General features: G+C 41.5%; 2 protein-coding genes across 2 annotated transcripts in view; one reads left to right on the top strand and one right to left on the bottom strand.

The window, feature by feature from the left end:
• dtnbp1b (dystrobrevin binding protein 1b) overlaps window positions 1-14,644 on the bottom strand; it is a 61,415-nt gene extending 46,771 nt beyond the window's left edge. Inside the window, exons 1-2 of the mRNA XM_026347363.1 lie at window positions 14,019-14,644; window positions 1,768-1,931 (exon numbers count right to left, since the gene is read on the bottom strand). Of these exons, the coding sequence (XP_026203148.1) occupies window positions 1,768-1,861 (94 nt within the window). The 5' untranslated portion in view covers window positions 1,862-1,931; window positions 14,019-14,644. The remainder of the gene's footprint in view (window positions 1-1,767; window positions 1,932-14,018) is intronic.
• On the top strand, window positions 13,266-27,818 carry mylipa (myosin regulatory light chain interacting protein a). The gene is made up of 7 exons (XM_026347362.1): window positions 13,266-13,498; window positions 14,660-14,850; window positions 22,455-22,640; window positions 23,432-23,629; window positions 23,787-23,951; window positions 24,878-25,301; window positions 26,130-27,818. The coding sequence occupies exons 1-7, from the start codon at window positions 13,412-13,414 to the stop codon at window positions 26,322-26,324; spliced, it is 1,446 nt and encodes a 481-aa protein (XP_026203147.1). The 5' UTR covers window positions 13,266-13,411; the 3' UTR covers window positions 26,325-27,818.

The raw sequence follows: 27,818 nt of genomic DNA on the forward strand, positions 1-27,818 counted from the left end.
CTTGAACAATTTAAATGAAAAGGAAACAGTTTCACAATGAGTGGCTAATGTTCACTAATGACATCACTAACACATTTTAATTTAATAGTTGCAGTCTCTTGCACAATCAATGAGCTTGTGTATGTAGGTCATATGTTTATAATCAGGAGATGGAGATGCACAAGCATGCAAAGTCATTAACATACTCTGTTGAGCAGGATTTAAAATTCACCAGAGACTATGGCTGCACCCCAGATGTTGTTACATAACTCACAGACGACAGGGACATGCATGGTCAATAGCCACTGATACCACTTTATCGGTCTAGGCTAAGCGCAAAAGGACCATGTGGAGGTAAAATCAAAAAATGTGTAGTCATTGCTGCACCAGTGACCAGTATCATGATGGGTACGTTTTCTTATTCAAATTAGTTTAACACTAAACCTTATAACTGGTGCAAATGTCAAACTTACAACAATACTTGGCTGTTGAGCATGAGGATAACACATCAGGATACACATTGGTACATTGGAAAAGGTGTAGCACCAAACACATCAGCTCTTAGAACTCCCTATTCTCCTCACAGACTGAGACATGGCAGCTCTGCAGGGTAAAGAAGCAATTAACAAGAAAACTGATTAGTCTGATTGAAGCAAGACAGAGGCAAAGAGGAAAATCACGTCAAAGTGGGAGAGATAGCAGGAAGAAAAACTTCTGACGACTCTGTGACACAGACTTTGCATATGCACACACACAGGCAGTAGTGAGTGATTTTCCCCAGAGCCTTTCGGCCTGGACCATGGCTGCCTTTAGAGATAAACTATCCTGCTATATGAAAGTGAAATCTCCAACAGATAAGTCCATGAAAGCTGTCACATGCAGTTTTTTGAAGTCAGCATAAAATGTGCCTTGCACTTGCTTTAATATCTAAATCCGTCTTTGTAGTTCATGCAGTTCTTTTCTACCTCCTCTAACAACTAGATTGCTGCTTTTCTAAAAGTTAGTGCAAAGCTTTCTAATTAGGTTTTTAAATGTGATATACTGTATATGGACAAAAATACCAAGGGAACAATAAAAAATGTGGATTGATTTGCTTACCTCCTGTATTTCTCAGCTTTGCGATGCTTTTTAGCCAACAGTTTGCAACTTAGTGTGGTGACAGGTCATTTATTCTGGTGGCAAACAGGTATTTTTTGTACACATGTCGACATTTTCAACTGCACGTGTGGGTTAGGGAACATGTTTTTAATAGACAGGATCAGCAAGAAAGTGTTGCGTGCTGATTGTGTGTGTGCATGTAAGTGACAGCCACATTTATCACCGGCATACACAGATACTAGGCTAGGGAGCTGTGCTGCAACTACTGGAACTGGGAACATCAAAGTGACAACTGAATTAGTATGCCGTCACAGGTGGCACTGTGAAAACTGTACTGTGCAAACAGAATGGTAAGAAATAAAATGTTTTATTTTATTTAGTATTTGGTTTTATTCTCTATAAATTATTTTATATTTCTAATATTTCTACTCTTGTGATTCACAACAAATGTAGCATGCTTGTAATAAATCATACAATTCTGTCACTAAAATCATTGCATCATCATTGTACCCTGACTGACCAACCTGACACAACACAATATCCAGCACCACTGTCAAAAACATTCAGTTAGTTAGAAGGAAACCTGGCAGCAGTGATTTTTAACTATGCATTCCCAATGGCTGCTGTAACCCATGTGAAGCTAACATGCACTTTAGTATATTCTGTACATGTGGTGCAGGTGAAACCTACTTGTGTAGTCCTCTGGATTCTCTGAAGACCACACATCGATGGAGACTGCACGTGAAATGAGACAGTTCGTGTCTGCCAAACCATTTGGCCACATCTGGTCTTTTTCCTCTCTTCACATCCACATGTTCCATCACTCCAGTCCTCCACATTTGATCCTTGACAGCCTAATGAGGAAGACAAGGCAGTGGGCAATTATGACTATAAATAACAATAACCACCCACTAGCACAATTTCAATGTAGCTGTCATGTTTCAGATGAAACATACATTTTAAATGGATTTAAATAACCATTTTTATTATATAAAGTGCTGTTGGATGAATTGCTACTAAACAATATTTTATCAGCTCTTACTTCTCACTAAAGGAAAGAATCTCATTGTTATGTTATTTATAGCTGCTGTTGTGTTCAGCTTGGACGCCAGATTCTCCCTTGGGCAGTGAATGTAACATACTCTGAACTATGCACTGCTCACTGAGGCGTTAACAATATGTACAGTGGGGCAGATGCAAATCTGTCTAAACAAGCCCCACATGAATTCAATAGGGATGCAGGCACACAAAGGCAAGCACAAGCATGGAGAGACAAGTAAATGCATAGACATGAAGAAAAATACTCACAAAGAAAGGCTTAACATCGCCTAAAATCTTCAAAATAAATAAATGAATTTATAATAACAACAACAGGCTTTCTATTTGTAATTTGTAATTTGATAAGAACAGTAGTGTGCAATCTTTCATGGGCGTCTGCTGCAAAAAATCTGGTCAAGTGAATTAATGAGAGTGAATCTGTTTAACTTTGATTTAAGAAACTAGAATATTATTATTTATGATACAATTGAGGACTTTATTATAGCTATAAAATGTAGCCACTCTCCCTTCAATACACTTAGGGGTTTTACTGCTTTAGTCTAACATGGTCAAGTAATGTACAGCTAGTGGCTAACTAACTTTATTTTTAACTGACATAACAGAGTCACTTTGCTGACTTCTTAGGACTTCTCTATTACTGCTGCCTTTTGTTGTTTTTTGGAGAGTCTTTTGCAAACAGATGAACACCGTCCAAAAGCTTCTGGTCTGCACTGCATCATCTGAAGCTGTGCTTTGAAAAGAAGAAAGTGAAATATACACATGAAGGAGAGACTGTAGTCAGCTCAAGAGTTTTATGTTGTATTAAATAAATATATGATAAAAAAAAAAAAAGTTCTGACTGTGAAACCTTTATAGTTTAAGTAAAGCCAATTAAATATCAGTTAAACCTTAAAACAAAGCACTTATTATGTCTCAATTTGAATTTTCCATGTTCTGGTGTCTAGTCTATTATTGCATTCTCTTTCAAAATGAGCAATATCACAGTAACAACTGATTGTTTCACCAGTGGTGCTAGTGAAATTGGGCAAGTTGAGATTGGAACTCCTCTTAAAGGCATTAGCCTAATATAAATCTCTGTAGATTGATGGTATATCAATGTAAATTGTACTAAAAAAAAAAGGGATTAGTGTCTGATGACATGTCATAATACAAAGTAATAATTAATGACCTTAGTATGAATTTTGTAGTTTAAAAATTCTTCTACACAATCTATTCAGTAGCTCTTATTTTCAATTGACCATAATGAAACATAACAGACTTTAAGTCTGACTTTCTCACATCAGAACAGCTCAAATTTTCTCTTCTTATAAAGACATAATGAATCAAATTTGGTTTAAAACGGGGCACTATCACCTATACTTTTACACATTTACAGTGTGCAGCATCTGTGATACATACCAAGCTGCAGTAGCGACAGTTCACAAATTAGTGCCTGATATTTATTGCCCAAGATAAAATAAACCATATAACCACAATGAGAGGATGTAAGGAAAATGTGAGAAGTTGTGAATTTGAGTTTTAAATATTAGGTTAGTGTTGGTCTGTAAAGGTTTTAATACAAATACAATGAAAGGTTTTTTGTCGACTAAGTCATGAAATGTATTTCCGCTCATTTTAAAGGTTTCATTAGCGCTGGTGAAAAAACTATGAGAGGGGAAATTTAATTTCTCACTACACAGTAAATCCAGTTGCTCCAGGCTTATTGGATTTCCTGGATTAGGATGCAGGAAGGGCAATATTAACGGGAATTATTATTATTAGAAATTAGTCGTGCCTGTCCCTCTCTCAGCAGCATTGTCCACTATGGGTTTGATGCACATAATCACATAAGGTTCAGTGAAGTCCCAGTGACATCTGCAGCTCGCACATGTTAAGCAACGCTATGTATCTTCCATGTATGGAAAACAGAAAACGACACACATTGCATTGTATGTCTGGGTGCAGTCTACACTACTAGCACAGTGTCACAGGAGAGTGGGCCTATGTGTGTCTGCTAGTGACTGCAGGAAGAAATATTAAGGTGTCCTATGTTAGTAATCTACCATATAGTCATGTTACATGCACACACAAACAACATAAACACACAGACATGTCTACTTTCAGAACTCTTGGGGACTTATCCTAAAAATATAAATCATATTTACTTTCCTGTCTCTTACCCTTGTCCTGAAACTAACCCTACCCTAAGCTTGAACCAAGTCATCACTCGAAAATTCAATGATTTAGACTGCGGAGACCTGCCTTTGATCCACATGAGAAAGAAGTTGGACGGTCCCCACAATGTGAGTGAGTAATACTTGGTGTGCGCTCACACACACACACACACACACAAACTCCCAAACATTCACTGATGTCACCAGAGTACTTCTGGCCATCTGCAAAGCCTGCTGATTAGGGCATGTGTGTCCAGGGATGACTTTCGTGCTCATTATCACAAATACCCTGGTGGATCATCCATCAAATTCTCTATTGGCAACGCCTCCTCAGACACACATAAAGACACACACACGCCATTGACTTCCAACTCCTATTCATCATCCTGAGTCAAGCGTTCCACTTGCCAAGTGTCCCTTTTGCTCGTCTGTGCTACCACCGGCATTATTTTACTTCAGCAAGTTTATACCTGAGACTGAGTATTAGCTGCCAACTACACACCCAGCAAAATCCAAAACATTACTCTACAGAATACTGGCTACCAAATAAACACAAAAAACATAGCAATGACTTCAGCTTGGGACATTATTTCTGTGAGGTGACAATTCCAGCTGCAGAGTCACAGCGATTGTTCCCAAATAATCACTTCCTTAATAGAACGCATTCCCATCTATTTTAAGCCTGTCAAGGGGGACAGAGAGCATGGGTTTACATTCAAAAAGAAGGAATGGAAGGAAGGAAGGAAGGAATGAATCCATATAAATACAGTATTTAGAATATATAGATACAGAGATATAAAGATATATAAGACTTTAAATAAACTAAGAATTTATGAAGTTAATTTGTAAAGCAGTAGAGGGCTTCAATTGTGGGATAGATCATAACGGCTTTCAGGCTTTAAATATAATAGAATATAACTAAAAGGTCATGGAGATAAAGCAATTACTGTCTGGCTGGTCTGCTAAGACCACAAAATTCTATGAAGTCACATTTGTCCTTTGGCGACTGGAACATTTGTCCTCTGCTGGGATTTGCAGTCTATCACCATGTTATGTAACTATGTTTGGGGACGGTTCCTTCCAGCACAATTGACAAACACACTTGTATGACTGAGAGGATGAACCAGGAAAAAAGGAACTCGTTGTTCTATACTTTGTCACTCTCTGGAAGACAAAATGATGAATACTTGCAGTGTTGACGATTTCCAGGGTACAGTAGTGTCATTGCAATCTTGAGTGCTTCCTGTTAGAAGATGTCAGGTCATTGGTTGTCTCTGTTATAACTAACCATGAAAAATATTATGTTTACTAAGAAAAACTGGTGAGGAACAGTTTGTGAGTGCTGACAGCCCTCCCTGTCTATGGATAGGGGGTCTTACATTATACAGTATAGCTTCCACCTGTGAGGTGATTACAATTAGAACCAATTACATATTGATGTAATTCACTCACTAGTGAAGGTAAAAGTTAATGCCTGCAATGCTGGTACCATTTCAACATAATTTAAAATGGTATATTAAGTTAATTTCCCAGTAAATATGGCGAATTTAGCAAAGTGTCTATGCATAATTTAAGGTTTCTATTTTATTGTAGGGCTCCACTAATGCCTCTTCACGCAACAGCTTATTTGATCTTAAGATTAAAAATTCTTGTTTGAGCTCCTGTGTCTTTGAGGCCCCCTGTCCCCCTAACCAGTCTGCTCCGATTGGTCACCTCGTCGAACTAAGCACAAAACATTGGTTGTTGGCACCTAGGGATGTTATGAGAGGCTAATGTTAGCTTATTAAGGCTAACAAAGTGATCGCTAATAACATGACCTGGGAGCTGTTCACAATGTTACTACATAACCCACAATACTGTTCAGCAGCATGTGTCTATATGTGTCCAGACCTCTGCCTACACATAATCAGGTTTATGATCAGCAATTTACAAGAGCACATGTGCATGAACAAGGCTGCAGACACTCATCTCGGTGCAGAGAGGAGCAGCTGGAAGAAAGAGAGATCATAACATGGAGCAATGTTTTCTCATATTTAAAATCGAACTACAACTAAAACTAACACAAAATGTCCCATAGACACCTAAATAAATCACAATGTGCATTTTTGTAATTAAAATAATAAAAGGTTTATGTTTATCTGCGTCTCTTTCACAGGAACTTCGAGATTAAAGCGAACAGGCCTGATTGAAACCTGAGCATTTCAGTAGAATCCAGCATGAAAACACACATTAACCTCGAGCTTTGGGCCTGACTATGGGCACCCAAGTTCAAAAGTAAATATGTAACAAGTAAAGCATAATGGTATGACAGTGTCTGAATTAATTTGCTTAAACTGCATCAAATTCATAAATTGATAATTTAGTAATCAGCTCTTAAGAAGACTCTCTGACAACGTAAATGTTTTGTTTACATTGTATTGGTCATCCATTAGTCAGATGCGGTAAAGATGAGCAGTCAAATATTCATAATACTTTATCCATCATGAATAAAGTAATGAAGAATAAGTCATCATCTGTTCTACATGTATCATTTGCCAAATGAGGCAGTCATTAGTGATGATCGGCTGCCAGTTTTGTTGCTTCAGGGATAAACTTCTGGCTCATAACAGATGAGGCTAATTTCTATTTCTTTCATCATCCTGTCCACATATGCACATAACGTCTTCATTGACACCTTTTCATTCTCGTTTCTTAAAATATCGTCAATGTGTTGCGCATAAAAGGCCCAGGGGTAGGCAACCACAACCACAGCCCTGTTTGTTTTTCAATGTAAAGTTAGTTTGAATACAAGCAGGGCTCCGGCTCACTAGGACCAAGGTTATCTACCCCTAGCATAGCCAACCATAAATGCATCTGTACATTTATAAATTACACAACTACATTGGTGTTGCTGCACGGTCAGATGTAATACTACTATAGAGGCTACTTGACATGATTAGTCATGCTTTTCACCTACGGCAATCATATTTCTGTCATGTAAGAATGGTTAAGCTGCTTGCATGCAGGTCAAAAGCATGCCACTGCCTGTAATTTGACTGTTAGGATTTGATAAAACTACATCATTTACCCATTTAATGTGTCTCATGTTCAATAAAAAGACTATTAAGAGTCAAGACAAATAACACAGAGCAGTTTCAGATTTTCTAAAGACTCTGGTTCAAATAAAAACTGGGCTTGGACTATAACCTGCGCTTAATTTATTTAGTGTCTTTATATAAAATGTCTTATATTTCAAATTTGAGAGTTTTATGACAATATACTGCTCCAGAGGTGGAAAAAGAATCGAATACAAATCCATATCTCAAACAAGGTTTTTATTCATAACAACATATTCTATTAGATCTCCCGAGCTTCTTAGACATGGAACCAGCCATGTAAAAAATGAGTGTCAAAGGCAGACAGCTAAACATTACACAAACTGCAATGTTGTGTCTCTGAAAATAGTATTTCTAATTAGTTACCCAGAGTCACTGCAATTTGTATCAGCACAGTTTGTATCAGCATACAGTCATCACACAAAACCAATCTTACTGATTATTCACAGAAATCTAGGCCATTTCTATTTAACGGTCATACAAACTCAGATTAGATTATTCTAAGAGCCAAATAAATGATCATTGCAAGGATAGTTTATATAAAGTCTAGCCTATCAAAGTCAGCCAAACCTTGAACTCAACACGTCATTTTTAGGCTTCGAGAGAGCCAGACTCCCTCTGCCAGTTCCTTAGTTCTCTCTGAGAGCTTCCATTCTGCCCGGTAGCGTAAGTCGTCCTTCTCCTTGCCTGAATCTACCAGCTCGATCCTCAAGAACATTTCTTTTTCTAAGATCATCGAAGCCAGCACAGAGTCTGCAGCTTGTCTGGCTCTTGGCAACCTTGGCGAAGAATGAGAAACCCCATGACGAGCAGGTGGACCACTTTTAACCCATCTCCTTCTGTCTTCCTCTACCTTTACCACTGCCGTATCTCTATTATTCGATGTAAATGTACTCGAAGAGCTGGTTGAGTCAGAGCTGACAGACGACTGTGTGTCCTCTGATTGGTCATGGTCCACTTGGAAGGCTAATTTCCTGTTACTTTGTCTGTTGATGGACAGACAAGGAGGCCATCGGAGGGTGAGGCATCTTGTCACTGCCAGCCATAATTCTTGAGGCCTGAATAAACCCGACCTTGGTGGTTCACTGACGTCACTAAAAGTGTCCTTTTTCTGCAGATGTACCCATTCTGCTGCTAATTCTGTCTCCACCAGTTCTACGACAGGTACTCCATTAGAGCTCTTTGGCGTCAGTTCTTCTCTTCTGTCCTCATTCTTTGACTGGATGTGCTGATCTTCTCCAAAGCTGAAAGAACTGCTGAACCTTTGGCTCCTTTTCATCACCCTTTCTGCATCCACATCATAATCTGAGGATGAATCTTCAGCGGATGAGCATCCATGTGATGACAACCTGGAATCCTTTGACCGTGGCTGTTGACTCTCTTCAGACTCAGATGAGCTACTTGCCCTCTGGCCCTTCCTCATTCTTGGGCAACCAAGTCCACTCCTTTTGCTTAATCTGTCAGCTGCCCAGTGCTGCTCTTCCTTCAGCTTACCAGTAATAAATTTAAAGAAATGAAGGAATCTAATCACGACAACTGCAGCAACAACAACAACAAAAACAGCGGCTCTGCTAGCATGGCATTCTGACATAATCTCTGCTTCAGGAGGCACAGCTTTCACTACAGACATGGGCAGTGATGACGCTGTGATGTCATGTGCCCACATGAACACACACATACCACACACACACACACACACACACACACACACACACACACACACACACACACACACACACACACACACACACACACACACACAGAAACCCCTGCCTGGCTATGTGTTCACGCTCCAGTCAAGTGAGGGGTGAGTTGCCTCAAAGGGAAGTGATGTCACATTGCATGATGTCATACCTAGCTGTGAATCAGGAGTCTGCAATTGGTCTTTGTTTGTGTGAGAAGCCAGATGGGAAAAAGAAAAAAAAAAAAAAAAAGACGCCTTACCCCCCAAATTGACCTAGATGTGCAGAAGGGGAGTCTTAATAAATAAATGTTTTTGTTTTTCCACTTCATTAGCCTCCAGTTCCTCTTGCAGTTATTAACGTATTGGTATTCAATACAAAATATATATTGTTACAAAACGCAATTACACATGTGTGGAATGCTGGCAGTGCTAGCTTCCTCTTTTCCCCATCTATGGCTATAAGTGCTGCTCATATAGCATGTCCCTCCACTCATTTGTTTTACACCTTCTTACATCACCTCGGGGCAAAAGAACACAGACCACTGCTGACTCCAGACTGGCTGACCTCATCACACACAGAGAAAGACACGTTTGACAGCTGACAAAATCTGTGGAGCCCATTTTTGTGTGTTGGGGGCTGCAAGTGAATGACACACAGAAAGTAGCTGGAAGAATCCCAAATCAGTAGTAGTAATGGGAATACTTTCCTGAACAGTTACAGCAAACATGCTGACAGGGTGGTGATCAGCAATATCAAATGCAAAGCACTGTTGTGTGATAACATACAGTGGCAATAAAAAGTATGTAGAGAAAAGAACTTTGCCAAACCAAACGTGTGATCATCATCAGTACAACTTCCATAACGGACGTGTCACAGCCCGGGTTAACAACGACCACCAGTGGTGCTGTTGACCTACTGTTGGTCGAAGACAAGAGGAGGAAGGTGTGTTCATAGGCAGAGGGAAAAGAGGAAAGGCAAGAGTGTAGGACTGACAGTAGGGACTATGACAGGGAAGGCTAGAGAGTTGGTTGACATGATGCAGAGAAGAACGGTGGACATGCTATGTGTAGAAGAGACCAGGTTCAAAGGTAGCAAGGCTAGATGCTTAGGATCAAGCTTCAAGTTGTTTTACCATGGTTTAGATGGGAAATGGAGCAGGAGTTATTCTGAAAGAGGAGTTTGTCAGGAATGTTCTGGAGGTGAAAAGAGTCTCACATAGGGTGATGACTCTGGAGCTGGAAACTGAAGGTGTGATGTTCAGTGTTGTTAGTGGTTATGCCCCAAACGTGTGATGTGAGTAAGAAGAAAAGGAGAACTTCTGGAGTGAGTTAGATGATGTGATGCAGAGCATCCCCAGAGATGAGAGCGGTGATTGGTGCAGATTTCAATGGACATGCTGGTGAAGAGAACAGAGGGGTTTAGATTGTGATGGGCAGGTTTGGACTTCAGGACAAGAATACAGAAAGAGAGATGGTGGAGGACTTTGCAAAAGGGTGGAAATGGCTGTAGTGAATACTCCTCCAGAAGAGGCAGGAACATAGGGTGACATATAAGAGCAGAGGGAGCAGCACTCCGGTGGACAACATCTTGTGCTGATATTGTAATCTGAAAGAGATCAGTGACTAAGTATTGGTAGGGGAGAGTGTAGCCAGACAGCACAGAATGGTGGTGTTTAAAGTGACTGTGGTGGTGAAGAAGATGAAAAGGACTAAGGCGGAGCAAAGGATGAAGTGGAGGAGGGGAGACAGGCTCTGTGAGATCAGGAGGTGACTGTACAACTAGAGCTAATGTGATCGGGGAGACAGGTAGGAGGTACTTGGTGTGTCATCAGGGAAGCCGTAAGTGAACAAGGACAAGTAGACTTGGTGGTGGAATAACGGAGTCCGGGTGTGTACTCAGAGAAACAAGTTAGCTAAGTGGGACACTGAGGAGGAGGATGTGCAGCAGGTTAGGGTGATTAAAGATACGCCTGGAATTGTATTGACAGGTGCCAGGGGTGTGATGGAAAGATGGAAGGAGTACTTTAAAGAGTTGATGAATGAGGAGAAAAGAGCGTGACGTATAGAAGAGGTGACTGTTGTGGAGCAGGAAGAAAGATTAGTAAGAGTGAAGTGAGGAGGACACTGAAGAGGATGAAGAGTGGAAATGCAGTTGGTCTGATGACATACCTATGGAGGTATGGAGGTGTCTAGGAAAGGTGGCAGTAGAGTTTCTGACTAGTTTGTTAAACACAGAGAGGTTGTAGACAGCAGAGGTAAAGAAGGTACAGGACTTAGGGTCAACAGTTCAGAGCAAATGAGAGTGTGGAAAAGAGGTGAAGAGGCATGTGGAAGCAGGGTGGAACGGGTGGAGAAAAGTGTCAGGGGTGTTAAAAAGAGGGTAATGAAAGTAGTATCAGGGACCCATGTCAGATGTTTTCGAGATCAAGTCAGACAGGGCAGATTGAGGTGGGTTGGACATGTTCAGAGCAGAGATTGTGACCATATTGGTAAACAGATGCTGAGGTTGGAGCTGCCAGGCAGGAGATCTAAACCAAAGAGGAGATTTATGGATAGAGTGAGAGAGGACATGGAGTTAGTTGGTGTGAGAGGAGGATGTAGAGAAAAAGATTAAATGGAGGCAGACAATTCCCTGTGGTGAACTGAAAGGAAAAGAAGAAGACGACATAAACCTATAGAGCCCTGTAATCAGATTACATTAGTACTGATTTCCAGTAGTACTTTGTTTACTATTAATTTAAAAGGGTAACTGATCATTAGGAAACCATTTTCCAGTGACATGTAACTTAAAAACCTAATGTAACGCATTGACCACCATTTTTCACAATAAACACTGTATAGCATATGATGATTGTGCAGTCACTCTTTTATTAATGACAAACACGCCACACCCCGTTTGTTTACTGTAATTTGTGCAAATTAAACCATTAAACTGCTGGGGTTCAGTAGATTGACACCAATTATAATCAGCACCAGTTTGGTCAAAATCAGATCACTACTGTTTCTGAGATTTTGATTTGATGCTTTAACAAGTGCAATCAAACGTCTAGAATGCAGAGAGGGGGCAGCGTCAACAGGGAACATGATGCAGTCATTCAAAAGGGTGTGAAGTGGCTGTGAACTGAAAAGTTAATACAAATGTCCATCCTATTATTTAATCTAAAGTCAGTTTTCAGAGCTATTACTTCTACAGTATTTGAGCTGGAGATAAAATCCATCTTTATCTGTGCAGTGTGAATCTCATGTTACAACCCAGTCAATGTTCCTCCATACAATAACTCTGAGTTATTGTTGTATTCGAGTCACCAGTGCTACGTCAAGAATGCAGTGGAGTACAAAAAAATATGGAGAGCACACAGCCTCTACTCTAAAATGTCCCCTGGCAGACAAACACCCAGCTTGGCTGAACACCACGCCTCCCTAGTGTGAGTATGAGTACGAGGCTGCAGTTCTCTGCAGTGTCTTCAAGCTCTCTCACTGTTGAAATTACAACACGTTGTTGTTGAATAATATAAAAGAGTCAGTGTTGTGCAAGAGATACATTAGAATGAATATTGAATTATTAATAAACCTCCCTTTAGAAATGAATTAGCCACACACCTTGCTGTGAGTTTATCCCATTTTATATAAGGAAGCCTCGTTTATCTTGACCCCTGCTCCTCACCTTGGTTAATTATGACTTTAATTAAAAGCCAGCGTGTCTTCTGTGTTCAATGCCCACGTCAGTAAGTTTTGCACAAGCAAGAACGCGACAGAAAAAAACGTGGAACCGAGTTGGAAAACGCAACAGGACTGCTACGATGCAAATTTCATAAAGCTTTTTTGGGGCAGCGGCTGGAGGTGAGCACGGTGCCCTGTCATCGCAGCTATTCCTGTACTGCATCGGTATATATTATTCACACAAACTGGGGGGAGGAAACCGTATACAAGCCATTAAACTCACCCCAATGTCTGCTGAAATGTCGAATTCATTAGGAGCAGGTGAGTTGAAAGCTACTTGTGGAGCAGACGCGCCAGATGAGGGCGCAGTGGACCTCCAGGCGCAGGAGGCGAGCGCAAGCCGGAGCAGCTGGCTGAGGATGTAACAGCACTTCTGATTGGTTGATTGTTAGCAGCGATTGTGTCAGGCTCGTCGCCATTGGACAGATAGAAGTAGGCGGGGCTGTGCCTGGCTCTTCATTGATATAGCCTACAGCTGGTGGCCGCAGATCAGCCGCACAGAGAGGAAGGCACAAGAAAGTGACGAGGGCTTTATGTCGGGGGGGGGTTTCAAGAAGGATCGAAGAATCGTTTTATTCTTTTAGAGAGTGGCACACCAAAGATTTACACAATAAACTGCCAAAATGCTCTGCCACGTTACTCGTCCGGATTCGGTGGTGATGGAAGTGGAAGTTGACGCGAAGGCGAACGGCGAAGACTGTCTTAATAAGGTGAGCTGTCTTAATAAGGTGAACTGTTTTAATAAGGTGAGCTGTTTTAATAAGGTGAGCTGTCTTAATAAGGTGAGGTGTCTTCATTAGATGAGCTGTCTTCATTAGATGAGCTGTGGAGATGCACACATGGTGCCTGCAAAACACCGTTGTGCTCAGTGGAGACTGTGTTCTGGTTGTTTTGCGAAACTTAAATTGTTTCCTGAACTTCCTACATCTAAACATGTTGTTCGACTCTGTCCTTTTTGTACTTTTGTGAGTCTAGGACTATTGTAAATAAAGCGATTTCTTCATTTTTTTTTTTAAGTTTGCCTGTTTAACCCTCCGTCCTCGCTGCTGGATCTTATATTCACAGCATCTGCTCCATTGTGGCGCACGGGAGGAGAAACTAATGCTGTAACTTCGGCGATGTGCAAACAAAGAAAAACATCAGCAATTTGTAACAACAAAGCTATAAAATGTTGACACACTTGATGGAGAAGTTCGGATTGAACGGGGTGAAGCTGACTCCAGCTCCTACCTGCACCGCTCCGTCAGAGGCAGATGGCTCTGCAGGGGTTACTAGAGTTCATTCTTGTGCGTTTGCGAGCAGCTCCAGTCAAACAGAAACTTCAGCATGAACGAAGTTATCTCGGACTATCTGGACTACAACAGCGCACACAGTCGCATCTTTTCATGGACGTGAACGCGCCGCGCAGGAACTTTGTCCGCCTCCATCTGAAGCCTCTCGGTTGTTTTTCTTTCGCTAATGAAATGTGAAGCTATTTCGTATGCACGGCATCTTCCCAACTAGCGGTGGGCATGAATGAGTTTGAACTCGGGTCTCCGGCCTCCCTGCAGAGGTTCAACCAGCGCTCCCCACATGGCCACCGCCGTTTAGGTGGGGGTACCAGCTGAACACCCCTTCACCCAGCACAGCAGTGATAAAAGCACATTATCTCTCTTCATGCAGATAGTCCTGTGTTGACTCATACCAAAGAAACACCAACTGTCTTATTCAATTCAAGCCCTGGGCCTGTTACACAACTGAAGATGTTGAGCAATTAGTTGGGTGTCCTCTTAAGAAAATGTGCTATCCTGGTGTAAATGCCCTTTTTACAAACCATATCTTGTGTACTATGATGTTTAAAATCGGCTTTTACAATTAATTTTGCTCTCCAGGTTTGCAGAAAGTTGGGGATTATTGAAGTGGACTACTTTGGGCTGCAGTTCACAGGCAGCAAAGGAGAGAACCTGTGGCTGAATCTGAGGAACCGCATCTGCCAGCAGATGGATAACATGACTCCCTGTCGCCTGAGGTTGCGGGTCAAGTTCTTCGTGGAGCCCCATCTCATACTGCAGGAGCAGACCAGGTATGTTTACCAGGAAACTTCGTGCTAATCTACCACATGGAGTTTAACTTTCTTCATTTGCATAAACTAAATTATATTCAACCGCTTCTTTGCAAACACCTTCTCCTGCAGTTAGTTGGTCATCTTTAAATAAATCCAATGTTCTAATTTTACAGTCAATGTATGTTTTATTTCTTATTACTTCGAAGGACACGCAATGAGAAGCGCATGCTGGAAAACAAACAATGCTATCGTTGGCAAGTTCCATGTGCATAATCTGATCAGTTACTCTCCAGTACAGTATGTTGCCCTGTAGTAACCTCTTCCCTAAGCTCTTCCGGGGTTACTATAGGTTGTTCTTGCGAAGCGGCAGGCAGGAAATGTGAGCCAGCAGCTCTGAGACTGTGTTGCTCTATGCCTGCCCCCAGGGACCTCTGTGTGACAGCTAGGACCTCTAACACTGCCCCTATTCAACTCAAAATAACTTTTGTTGTGCTTTTTTTTTTTTTTTTTCTTTCTTTCTTTCTTATTGTTGGTGGCCATTTTTGTCTGGACAAAAGCGCCACACTCATTTTTGCCGAAGCTGTTTGGAAACTCTGACAGAGTGAGTGTGGGGTTTTTTTGTCTTCTACAGAAATAATCCATCATACTGCAAGTCACTGATGTAGGTGGTATTCATAGTTTATAATTTATCAAAGCGCCAGGAAATAAATGGCATGTAATTAAAGCAGGATTGCTAAAAATAACTATATTGTTATATCTCAACCTGTGTTTTTCCCCTCCAATATAAGTTTCATTTAAAAAAAAAATCTGCCACACCAAAGTAACACGTCTCGATCCTGACTCTGTGTTTTCCAGCCCTTATTCCTTTGGCTTTTTTTTTTTTGGCATCTGTCCAAAAGAAACTTGTTTTACCAACATCTAGTGTGATGCCGTAGATGTTATGTTCACTCTAGCTGGTGCCACTAGTGTTTGCTACTGCAGAATAGGAGCCACGGCTGGGAGGCGAGCGCACACTTGAGGGGGAATCTGTTTGGTGTCTTGAGCTGTGTCGTACTGCTTTGGCCTCTTTCTCACACACACAGCATGCTGTTCATTAAACTCACCCATATTTGCCTTGGCCAGACTTTATCTGGCATCCTAGCAGACTCTCAGTTGCTCCTCACTTCACCCGCCGCCCCCACCTTCAGATGTTTGTCGTTGCCCTTCTATCAAACAGAAAGATGGTATTTTTGTTGCTGTTAGATGTAAGCTGTCCCTGATCACACGCCCCCTCTCTGTCCATCTGACTCACTCTTCACCTCCCTCTTCACCCCACACTGGCCCATATTTGGCAACCTTTGAAGAAGAAAGTAAAAGGCAGCTGGGGGGGAAGAGTGTGAGTGTTGAGGATACTTGGCTGCCTGCGCTCTGACCTCCAATAGATTAGCAGGGGTTATCAACAGATGGCTGGTGGAGGGTGGGGGCACGGGATTGTGAAGAAAAAAAAAAAAAGGTGAGCTAGAGATGGCAGGCAAGGGTATTAAGGGGTTGCTGTTAATAAATACTCACACATGGCACACACCACCATGTTGTCAAGTTATGTGTTTAATTTTAGCGCAGCCTTCATGCCATCCATCTGCTCAGATGTGATATAATTAAAGTGTTGCCGGTGTTTGGACGGACTTATTTTGAGGTGAGGGCAACATGATGGTGCACAGCAGTTGTATTTGTGGGAATCAACATGCAGCTCAGGGTCATAAATATACTGTCATGCCTTTTGAAAGTTTCTTAATTTACTTGTAGCTAATCTGTTGGTAATTTGTAAAAATTAGTGCTTTGAGGATCTGGTAAGGTTCAGTTCCACTCATTACTTGTGCTCTGACCTTTGACCTACTAAGACTACGGCAGCCGTCACGCAGCTTATTCTGCCTGCAGTCACGATCCGGTTCGAGCAAGCACACATCACACACATCATGACAGACACAGAAAACCCTTCTCTATTGCACTTTTTTTTTTTTTTTTTGTGAGTGATTTACTGAGCAGGGGAACATTTCTATAACTAGTCCTGGGAATGTATATGACGTTTCTTTGCTATAGGAGCTTGTTTTTCTTTTCTTGATTTGCATGTTTGAACACATTTAAGCGTACACAAAACTTATAGTAACACAGAATGTTCCAGTAGCTCAGTAAACAGCTGGACGGTATGATCTCAGCAGTGTATGAACATGTTTGGGCCTGTATCTCTACACCCTTCTTATAGGCCTTATTACATAACATGCATTGGACTGAACGCACACAGAGCTGCTTATATAAGGTGCTGTGTACTCTGCTGCCACGTAAAGCCCGGCAGGTCACTCAAGTGTTCATGCTCACATGCAGCGGCACACGATTATCTGGGTGCTTTGTCATTTTCATCTTCTCTAGTACAGACAGTCAGTAAGTCAGGATGTTATCACGATACAAAGTGCAGGCCATATATAGTTGAGATGCAAGGTTTAAGTTCAAGTTGATTCTTGGCAGCTTCAAAAGTCCTCAGTGTCATTTTTGAGCTTCTCTCCAAGCCTTGTTTTATAAATCTGGTATTACCCAGCTTGCTTTGCAAATGGGGCACTTTTGTGAAAGCATTAAATTGGCTCTTGGAATGGCTTCTTCTTCTGTGGACTACTATTTTTAGAAGCTTGAAGGTGGCGCATTGAACAAAGACCAAAGCGATCATAAACCTTTTAGTGGTCTGAGATAGTTTTAATCTGACAGAAGCTTCCAACAGTCTTCAGCATAACTAGTTATTTAATACCAGAAGAAAACAAAGCAGTTCTTGACTGAAACATTTGTATTTCTCTATTTCCATGACACATATGCTGCTTGAGTACAGGCGACTTTTTTTTTATGGGTTAAGGGCCACTGACCTAGGGGCCTCAACAACAGTGCACTTTATCTGCATCATTAAACACCACTTGCTAGGGGGGTTAAATATGTGAATGTTTCCCCTTCATTAGCTCACGTATTTAGCATTCTGATCAGGAAAACATTGGATACCCTCAAAGGGCACAGGCTTTATCTGAAGTACTGATTGTGAATTGCATCTTAATATTAGGCCTCAACAGTTTTCGTGTTTTTCTTTCTTTCAGTGTCACATTTTTTTTAATTTTAACTACATGGAGGAAGTTTGTCTTTATTATCTCCTATCCCTCCATCAGTAATTACTTTTATTAAATTTGTCTTTGCTATCCCAATGTCTTTCTTTCCGCATTCAGTTGTTGTGTACTCGAGTAACCTGCTCCTGGTACGTATTGTTTAAAGTGATAACATTAGGCCTTGCCCTACAAAGCCAAGATTGTTTTTTTTGTTTTTTTATTGTTTGTTTGGTGCCTGTATTTAGGATTGATGCTGAGGCTTTAATCACAGTTTACCACCCAGTGTGAAGAGTCGGCCTGTAACCCCAGGCATTCAGCACACAAACAGCTTCTTTGTCTTTATTGCTGTATAACTTTCATTTTGACTTGGCTTCGAGTAAATGTGTATGTGTTGCATTAAGAGCTTATATTATTGTTTTGCTACTTGTTGCTGACCTAGACTGTGATAAGCGTTTTAGTCATAATTTTTTTCCCCCCATTCAGCCCACACCTTGATGTCTTGCAAAGTTTAATATAGTTCATTGACTGCTAGTAACCCCACAGCTCTTTGCAGTGTGTTATTTGACTAGCTTACAGACCGCATTGTTGAGAGCCCAACTGATGAGGTCTGAAACTCTCCTGGTGATTGGCTGGATGAGGTGCAGTCTCCAGGCAGAGGTGTTAGGTTTCAGTTTGTGGGGACGTTTTGTTCTCGTGTCGACTGAACCACCTCGCATTCTGCTTGCTGGGGGAATAGACGCTGGATTGGGGCAGAAGACGTTCAAATAAGACGGTGGTTTTATAGATTGGAACAAACTGAGGAGAGTTTAGTTGACTTGTTGATGCGTCTCGAGTTACGTGAAAGCTGTTCGTTTTTTATCTCCGGCAGCATATTGCGTATAAACCTGTAAAGATGTCTCAAATCATCCTATGAAAGATGTTCTGAAAGGTTTAAACTGTAGCTGAAACACTGCATTTGGGAATATTTTAGTTTGTTCACTTTTTTTTTTAATGGATGACAGTGTGGGCAGAAGAGATCAGGTGAATTATCTCTTCCCTTCAGCACAGCTCGGCAACAACTGACCTATTTTCTAATATTCTTTCTCAGGGTTGAGTCCTGCTTTAATTAAATTATTCCAGCCAGCCAATCAAGTATTCAAACATTCTTGTGGCACCCAACATGACTGCTCCCTCCCCCGCAACCACTGTTTTGAAAAACATTTATTTTCCCTGTGCTCGGCGAGCATTCTCAGGAGTGTTAGGTCTGTAAATGAGTAAGCCTATTAAGACTTTGATTATGGGTTATCTCTATGAAGGGCAAAGCAATAAGAGATACACAATGTAATACAGTGAATATAGGCCAAGAGGCTTTGGTCTCAGCACAGACTTCCTGATATTAAATCTGTGTCTGATCTTCATGGGGGCCAGTCTAAAGGACAAAGAGACGCTGTGACGATGGCTGCAGTGTTTAAAGTACATCTCACAGATGACCCTGTTATGATGCGTGTGCAGATATGTCTCGATTGCTGCGTACGTGTTGGTCCAAGACGTAATGACTCAGACAAGCTGAAGCTTACAGTGGAGGGGTCTAGTTGATGACGGTGTTAGCTGATGCAGCTTGGCATCCTCATATCTTAGCAAGAGATGGTTAATTCCTTTTTCTTTCTAACGATCTATATGGATGACGTTTTTTTTATTTTTTTGTTGTTTTTTGTTTTAAGCACAAGGGTGAATTATCTATCTTTTAAACACTTTAGTTTAAATTGTATTACTCATTCAGAATCGAACTAAATGACAACTGCACAGGACATTTTGAGTGTGTTTTCAATTTTATCTGGATCATCTTGGCCTCAAACACAACACTGAGATCCACTAGTGGCTTTAAGACCTTGTTTCTTCCGAGCCCTGAGTGTTGGATTGATCTTGACAGGTGCTGAGGCCGTGCTACGCCGCCTCAGCAGACCGGCTGTGACAGCTGTCTGGGAATCAATCTGCTTAATGGAGAAGCTAAGCATGTATAGACGTGGAGAATGAAATGGTTTTTTTCTAATCAATCATCAGAATTTGTTGGAACTCAACATTATAACGAGATGTAGTTTTCATTGCTGCATGTTCTTAAGGCGCATACAGAAGCAGCTCCACAGGGGCCTCAGCAGGAGAATTAGTTTCCCTCTGCATGTGAAGCAGCTGTGCATTAGTCATGTTGTTTGGCAGAGTCCATAACTGATGGTTGTCATCGTGCCTCAGGGTAGTCAGACTGGAACTGCTCTCCATGAACTGTAGTTACCTCTGTTGCAGGTCTGTTAACCTGTTCTACTGAATAGCACCTTTCTCTTGGAATTTGACTTGACCCGAGCTCAACAAAGTATGTACACCTAGTTACACACTTGGGTTCCCAGCAACAGTGGAAATGCTGGAGTCCGATGTGTTGCTCAGCAGCGCAGCGGACAAAAGTTACATAGTCCACATTTTTATAGCTGGGTGGTTAACAGAAAACAATTCTGTTAAGAATTCGGTTAGATAGAATACCAAGCTGACGGACCACAACTTGCACAGAAGATCGCGCTTAGGACGTGCCTTGCTCAACAGCGCCATGTCTGATATTAACCTCTTGCCGGTACCTGCCTGAACTAGAGTAACCTGCGCCGCTTGCCCTATAGTAACCCTTTGTCGGCACCCAGTAGTAAACTCACAATCAAGTCAGCCCCATTGTTTGTGTCAGGCAGGTAGCTCACTAACAGCGCTTCATCACATGATGCCTGCTGGGCCTGACACAATGGAGCCCAGTGTTTTTGTGTGTGTGTGTGTGTGTGTGCGCGCATTGGAGGGAATGGGATGTTTAACACCATATCAAAGCACTGTTTGTTATGCCTGAGGCTAGTCAGCTATGGGGCTTGTTGTTATGGTCTGGCTCTGTCAGGGGTGGTGGAGACCGACTTTGTTTGCGTGCCTCTCAGCTGCTTTAGCTGCTGTTGATACTCCTTGAAACATGTGTTGGATCAGGGGTGTGGGTGTGTGTGTGTGTACACATGTGCTTGTATGCACACAACGGCTCCCCTAAGAGTCTGGTTTCTAGTCCCATAAGATGTCAGCGGAAACCTCTCCTCCTGCTTGTCCCCTGTAGCTCCCATGAGACGTCTTGGTAAGATGTAGTTTCTACTGTACATGAACGAAATACAGTGGGTTCATATTAACTTAACAAAAAGGGTGATTGCCACCTACCTCTCGATCAAGACATATTCCTAGTGCTGTAAAGTGTCCTTTACTGTACCTGGCAATAAACATTTTCAGAATAGGATTCTGATTCAAAACCCTCTTGAATATCACAAGTCACAGTGTGACCTGATTTCAGAAAATGAAAAATGTCTCACTTTGCATCACACTACAAAGGGAAACTTGGCCCAAGGGAGATGTTTCTTTAACAAATATAGGAAGTTTCAGTGCAATCTAATTTCCCTCTACCACCATCAGGATGCGACGTTCCAAAATAATACAGCCCGGAGGGATGTGAGGAGACAATTGGCAAATGGAAAAGTTGAAATGCCCCTAAGTCGCCAGGCACAACAACGTTGGTCTGTAGAAAGCTTACCTGCTGATTTGTACACATGGAAGCAGGTGACTTGAAGTAACATGCTGCCTGGCTGATCTTCAGCTTAATGTGCAACAGGTCACCTAAAAGACGGAGCTGTTTAGTTTACTGTAGTTCAATATTCATAATGATGTAAGGGTGTTAATCCCTTTGACTCCTGCTGCTAAACTCCTCACATCTTTTGGTTCCAACAATTGGAACAATCTGACATAGCTTTTTTTTTTTTTTTTTTTTTTTGAATTGAGCTGTTTTCCTTGGCCACACAGAACTCGGTGTTCTCCTTTAATCATTCAGCCCATTCAATAACAATTGTTTTTGAGTGTCATACATCTTTGAACTATTTTCCCGTCACTTAATAAACTCAACTCATTTTGAGACACTACAAGTTAAATGGCAACTTGACTTTTTATTGTTTAAACTTCTTAAATTGACATATTAGAGGGGACTTCAGATAATGTAGTCTGAGCCACAGAAGAAGAGACACAGGATGCCATTGGAAGTCATTTTAAGTCTCACTATTGCCTTCGTCATTAAGACTGTGCTGTGTTCACACAGTAGTCCAGTAAATATGACCTGAGCACAATCCACTGATTTACCAGGTTAAAAGTCCAAGTACTTCCTATAGTGGAGAAAACTGCTAATAATTCATTTTCTTCTACTTCGTGAGCCTCTAGATAATTTACACACAAAGTTTCATGGTGGTTTTTGAGGAAGTGTTTTTTTGCTGCACACAAATATCCGCATGATGAAATTCTAGCCACGAAACAACCGACTACCAGATGTCCTGACTCCTAAACCATTACAGATGAATAAGGCCAGAATGTGTCTTAGTTAAATTCAGTTAAAAAGCCAAAGACCGTATCTAATAACCCACAATAATATTTCTATTACGCTCATATGTCTTATAACCAATGTTCTGTTCTTCTTTATTTCCTGTACAGACACATTTTCTTCATGCACGTGAAGGAGGATCTCCATAATGGTCACCTACGGATGGGCTCAGAACAAGCAGAGGAGCTAAGCGCACTCCTGGCACAGGCTGAATTTGGCGACTACAACCAAAACACAGCCCAGTACTGGTACTCGGAGCTGTGTGGAGAGGAGCCCAGCACTGCCACCATCAACAGGTATAAAACACTCTGAATCCCACATATATCTCTCAAGGAGCAGGAAATTGAAATGACCTAAATTACAAACTGAAGGTTTAACTGTGTCTTAAGAACTGGCCCAAGATCTTTTTGTTCTCTACAGATAGTTTTACTTAAGTTAGTACAAGTGAAACTCTGTCCCTTAATAAGGTTAGTCTCAGGTGAATGGCTGTGGATATGATCTCACACACACAGATCATCAGTGCAGCAGACAGGAAATGAGTGTCTGCTGGGTTCATGGACATAACTTCCTACTGTATATCTGCAGTGGTATTTGTGTAAACCAAACAAGGGTCACATAGTTGAACTTCTACTGCTGTCTGTGCATTATTAAACATCTGGTCACTTGACATACTCCATACCACACTTTCTACAGCATGTTTATCCCACCTACGACTACGACTGTTAGGAATGTATCCAGGAACTGCAGGAGTGTCTCCATTTTGTACTGCCTTCTGGAACAATTTGTTGTGCACACGGTGCTGTTCCCAAATGTTCAACCTCCTAAATTATACATTATCAAGCCCCATCTGCCAACCCTGTTACATCAAACTTTCTCTGCATGTGCTGTGTTTGGCCAGCAGGCACTGGTGTTCACTGCTACACCTACACTCCATTGTGGTGAACAGGTGCATGTCATAGAGTTGTCATCTTCTTTGAATGTTAGATTACCACTACGATGAGACGTCTTTCAGATGGTGGCATTTGTAACCTGAGCATTAGAGCTAAACTTAAATGGTTGTCTTTCTATTTCCCTTTTCCTCCTGCAGCATCATATCCAGGCATAAAGCCCTAGAAGGTCTGACCCAGGGCTCAGTGGAGTATCAGGCCCTGCAGCTGATCTCCTCTCTGGAGCATTATGGCGTTGAGTGGCACTGGGCTCGCGATGCAAACGGTCAACGTTTGGCCATAGGGGTCGGCCCTGAGGGTATTGCCATTCGCAAAGAGGACTTCAGCTTAGTCAACAGGTACGCTCGTCCTAGATGTACAACTAGCTCTACATGTTTTAAAGTAATGGTATGTGTTGGTTTCTAGATTAATAAAAGTTGCAAAAACCGCATCTTGATCAAGTCTATCTTCACGTACTCGGTATGTAACCCTTTATTTTTCACTGTGTCTTTTTAGAATAAGTTATCCCATCATCCAGATTGCCACCCAATCAGGGAAAAGTGTGTACCTGACAGTTACCAAGGACACAAACGACACTGTGGTGCTTTTGTTCAAGCTGATCAGTAACCGTGCAGCCAGTGGTCTGTACCGGGCCATCACAGAGACCCATGCCTTCTACAGGTAAGAGCACACAGGTTATAGGACAAACGGTGTTTAGTCCCAGACCAGTGGTGCACATACTGTACCTGTGCAGTCACATTTTAATAGAAGTGGATTGAGGCCCTCTAATAACGTCTGCTCTGCTCCACAAGGTCAATATAGACTTAAATTATTAGAGGCATATAGTCCACTATGGACTGTAGCTCCCTCCATGTGGTGGACACAGATATCACTTAAAAATTAATTTTAGGCTCTGCTGCTCAGTTATTTTGCTGTGAGAGGGTTTTTGAGCAGTCTTGACCTAAGTCACTGTCCCAATTTCACCTGGTTTAGAAGACATCACCTCATCTCTGTAGGATCTGATGCAGTTTGTTCACTGCCACTGAACAAAGATGAATTTGTCCACGTGCTCCTGTACGTGCTGAGTATGCATTCTCCAACATTTGTACACATTTACATTGAGTGTGTACCTGTTTTCTTCCACCATTTATTTATGATGCACTGTAAATGCATAACGCATAACATTTGTTATTGCACAGAACAATCTTCAGTGATTTGAAATGGCATTTTCTCTTTTCATAGACATGTGTCTACATTTTGCAGTGAACAGGGACAATTCAAATGGCTGAGCTATGAGATTGTTTGCAGTCAGTCACAATTGTCAGTACAAAGGTACAAAACACAGGCCTGTCCTTTTGTTTTAGAGATGAGTTTTAGCTCAGTCTGCAGATTTATTTTTTTTTTCCCCTTCATTGTCTTCATCTTTCTGGATCAGAAATAAATGTTCAATTCAACATCAGGTGTTGTCTAAACGGACAATAATAAACAGACATACTCAGGAAATGTAAGGCAGATGTATTTTGCTGTAGGAATCGTTACTTTAGGTAGATGGTTCGATTTAAACTGAATATCAAGTCTAATGTCGTTATTCTTATTTTCACTTCCAGGTGTGACACCGTTACAAATGCAGTGATGATGCAGTACAGTAGAGACTTTAAAGGCCACCTGGCTTCACTCTTCCTCAACGAAAACATCAACCTGGGCAAGAAGTACGTCTTCGACATCCGACGCACCGCCAAGGAAGTGTACGACCATGCCCGCCGCGCGCTCTACAACTCGGGTGTTGTGGACCTGGTCTCTCGCTCTGGCAGCGGCGAGCGCTCCTCTCCTTCACACTCCCCGAGCAGAGAAAACCGGCAGGACGAGGGGCTGGACTGCGGCAGCTGCCAGCAGAGTCGAGCCCTACAGGAGCGGCTGCAGAAGCTCAGAGAGGCTCTGTTGTGCATGCTGTGTTGTGAGGAGGAGATAGATGCTGCATTCTGTCCCTGTGGCCATATGGTGTGCTGTCAGACCTGCGCAAATCAGCTTCAGGTGAGGCTCTTGTGCACATTTCTTGTAAACTTCTTTTTCTTTTTGTTATTCTGCCTCAGTGGGGGTTTCACTGTGGTGGTTGTCTGTGTTTTTCTAAAGTCACGTGCCCTGAAAGTGACCGTGTGCTTCTGGCATTTGCTGTATCACAAATGCTGATCTCAGCGCTACTTTAGAAGTAGTACTGAAAAGTGAATTTGAAAAGCAGAGGCTGAAAACCAAAGAGGTTTTGCTTTATTTTCTGTTTGGTCCTTGACTCCAGGCTACTGTGAATTTGCATCTCCGCTGAAAGCTCTTTAATTATACTTAAGTTCCAAATTCTCCTCCAAAGCTTTGCTTACACTCTGGTGACCAGATTGTCCCTTCACTTAATCAGCTAAATGTTGCCCATCTTCGTGGAAGCAGATGGGGTGTGTGTGCGCGTGTGTGTGTTTGTCAGTCTTATGAAGGGATTATAGCAGCCATCCATTAACTAAACCAGGAAATCCGACCCAGCCAATAGACGTGTGAAGGAGTCAGGAGAAACTTAAGACCACTGAAAGTTTCACAACTTTCAGCAAGATTATTATAGTTTTATTTATAGGAGGTGCCATTAGTGAGCTTGTATTTCTCACTTTTAAACGTGTCAGTGTCTTTGAAACCCAACTTAACCTGAGTCCAAACACAGTGCCTGAATCGAAGTGCTGATCTTTGTACTGTGTAATTGTGGTTACATAGTCTCTTAATATCCTTGTCTTACATCTGACCTGTAACTTTTTCTGTTCTCTAGCTGACTAGTGAGGCTGATTTTAAAATATTTGGTACGTAATACTTATTTTTGCTTTCCCTCAGTTGTGTCCTGTGTGTCGGTCAGAGGTGGAACACGTGCAGCACGTCTACCTGCCCACATGCACCAGCCTCCTGAACCTGACGCTGACCGACAACCACCAGCACCGCAGTAACATCCCAGCGCCGATCCACAGGGAGATGCCGTCCCCTCACACCTGCTCTACCACCGAGTACGAGCACAAAATCTACCACTCTTAAAAACGACTCCACTAAACCCAGCAAACTCCATTTTGAACACTCTGAAGTTATACCAGCCCAGATTATGGCTTCACGAAGAAGGAACATTTCTCACCAATGTGTTTTCTGCTTGGACTCCATGAACTACCTAACAAACAGAAGCTCTTGAGCATAATCGGATGGATGCATTCATACCACTCCCTCATCCATTGTGTTTGTGTGTCTATGTGTGTTATTTCCCTTTTTTCTTTTTGGACTGTCACTGTGTGTTTGGTTTCTTAGTATCTTGTTTGTTTTAAACACCCATTATTTCCTACTTCATCATTTTAGATTTGAATCTTAATGTTCTTCTTCTAATTAAATTATTGCATCAGTTGACCTGATACATAATAGAAATGTTATTTTTGTTTGTTTGTTTTTTCTTTTGCTCCATATCAGGCTCCTAGCCTCAGAACTATATACTGAACATACATGTTTTAGAATGGCTAAACATTGTCTATATAATGGAGTCTTTTATTTTATTTTTTTCAAATTTTTTTTAAACCTTTTAAAATCTGTTTTGATTTGAGAACTGAAATGTTAAGGTCTAAATGTTTTATTTCCCATTTGCTTTTCATGTTCCATGTTTTCAATGCCAATGAGAAGGTGTTTAGAGGCTAAGCAGCACTGCTTTAGGTGCAGCACTGCATACTAATGCAACACAGCAGGCAGTAGCACCGACATGGACATGCTCCTATAGTCCTGGGGCCAAACGAGGGGTCTCGAAGGTTCGTTTAACTCATCACAACTGTATCTCGCTGACACTCCGTCAACCTCTCGCCTTGACGTGTATCTTGACGATTAACTGCCACTTTGTCCAAAACCGAAAGTCTAGTTTCTAGAGACTAATGCACCTTTACAAATGTGTTTCCATGCCAACAGAAGAGGTAGAAATTAAGAGCACTGTTCTTGCTAGTAGACACAGAATCATGATTTATTTATGGGGAAAAAGAAGAAAATGGTTTGTCCAGCAGCAGCTGCTTCCTCTGAAAACCTCAGCTATGAGTTTCTTCTCTCGGGTGTACTAGTGAGTTCCTTTTGATATTTTTAAAGGGTACTAGGAGAAACGTCTGTGCAATACTTGCTCTGCTTTTTGAAAAGCTTTCATTTTCAAGTTGTATTTAATTTAAATTGGGGGGGAAGGGAAAAAAAAACTACATTGTCACTTTACCAAGGAAGTTTTCCAGGTGTCTGTAGGGAGTTTGGCCTTAATGTAGCAGGAAGACCGTGTTTATTCCTAACTTCTGCAGACATTTATTTTTTTTTCCGCTAAGAAAAGGAAAACTTTATTTCTTTAATGCTGGCTTGATGAAGCTCAGTCACTGCAGGAGAAGGACTTTTTTCACCTTGTACAAGTAGTGATTTGTTTCTGTTTTCTGAAGCAAAGGCCACTATGCTCTGTAAAATAACTTGGAATTCTTTTTTTTATTCTGCTTTTAACAAAAAGTATTAATAAAAGTGATTTTATAAAAATAA

The sequence above is a fragment of the Anabas testudineus genome, chromosome 11 (assembly GCF_900324465.2).
Source record: "Anabas testudineus chromosome 11, fAnaTes1.2, whole genome shotgun sequence".
NCBI classification, from domain to species: domain Eukaryota; kingdom Metazoa; phylum Chordata; class Actinopteri; order Anabantiformes; family Anabantidae; genus Anabas; species Anabas testudineus.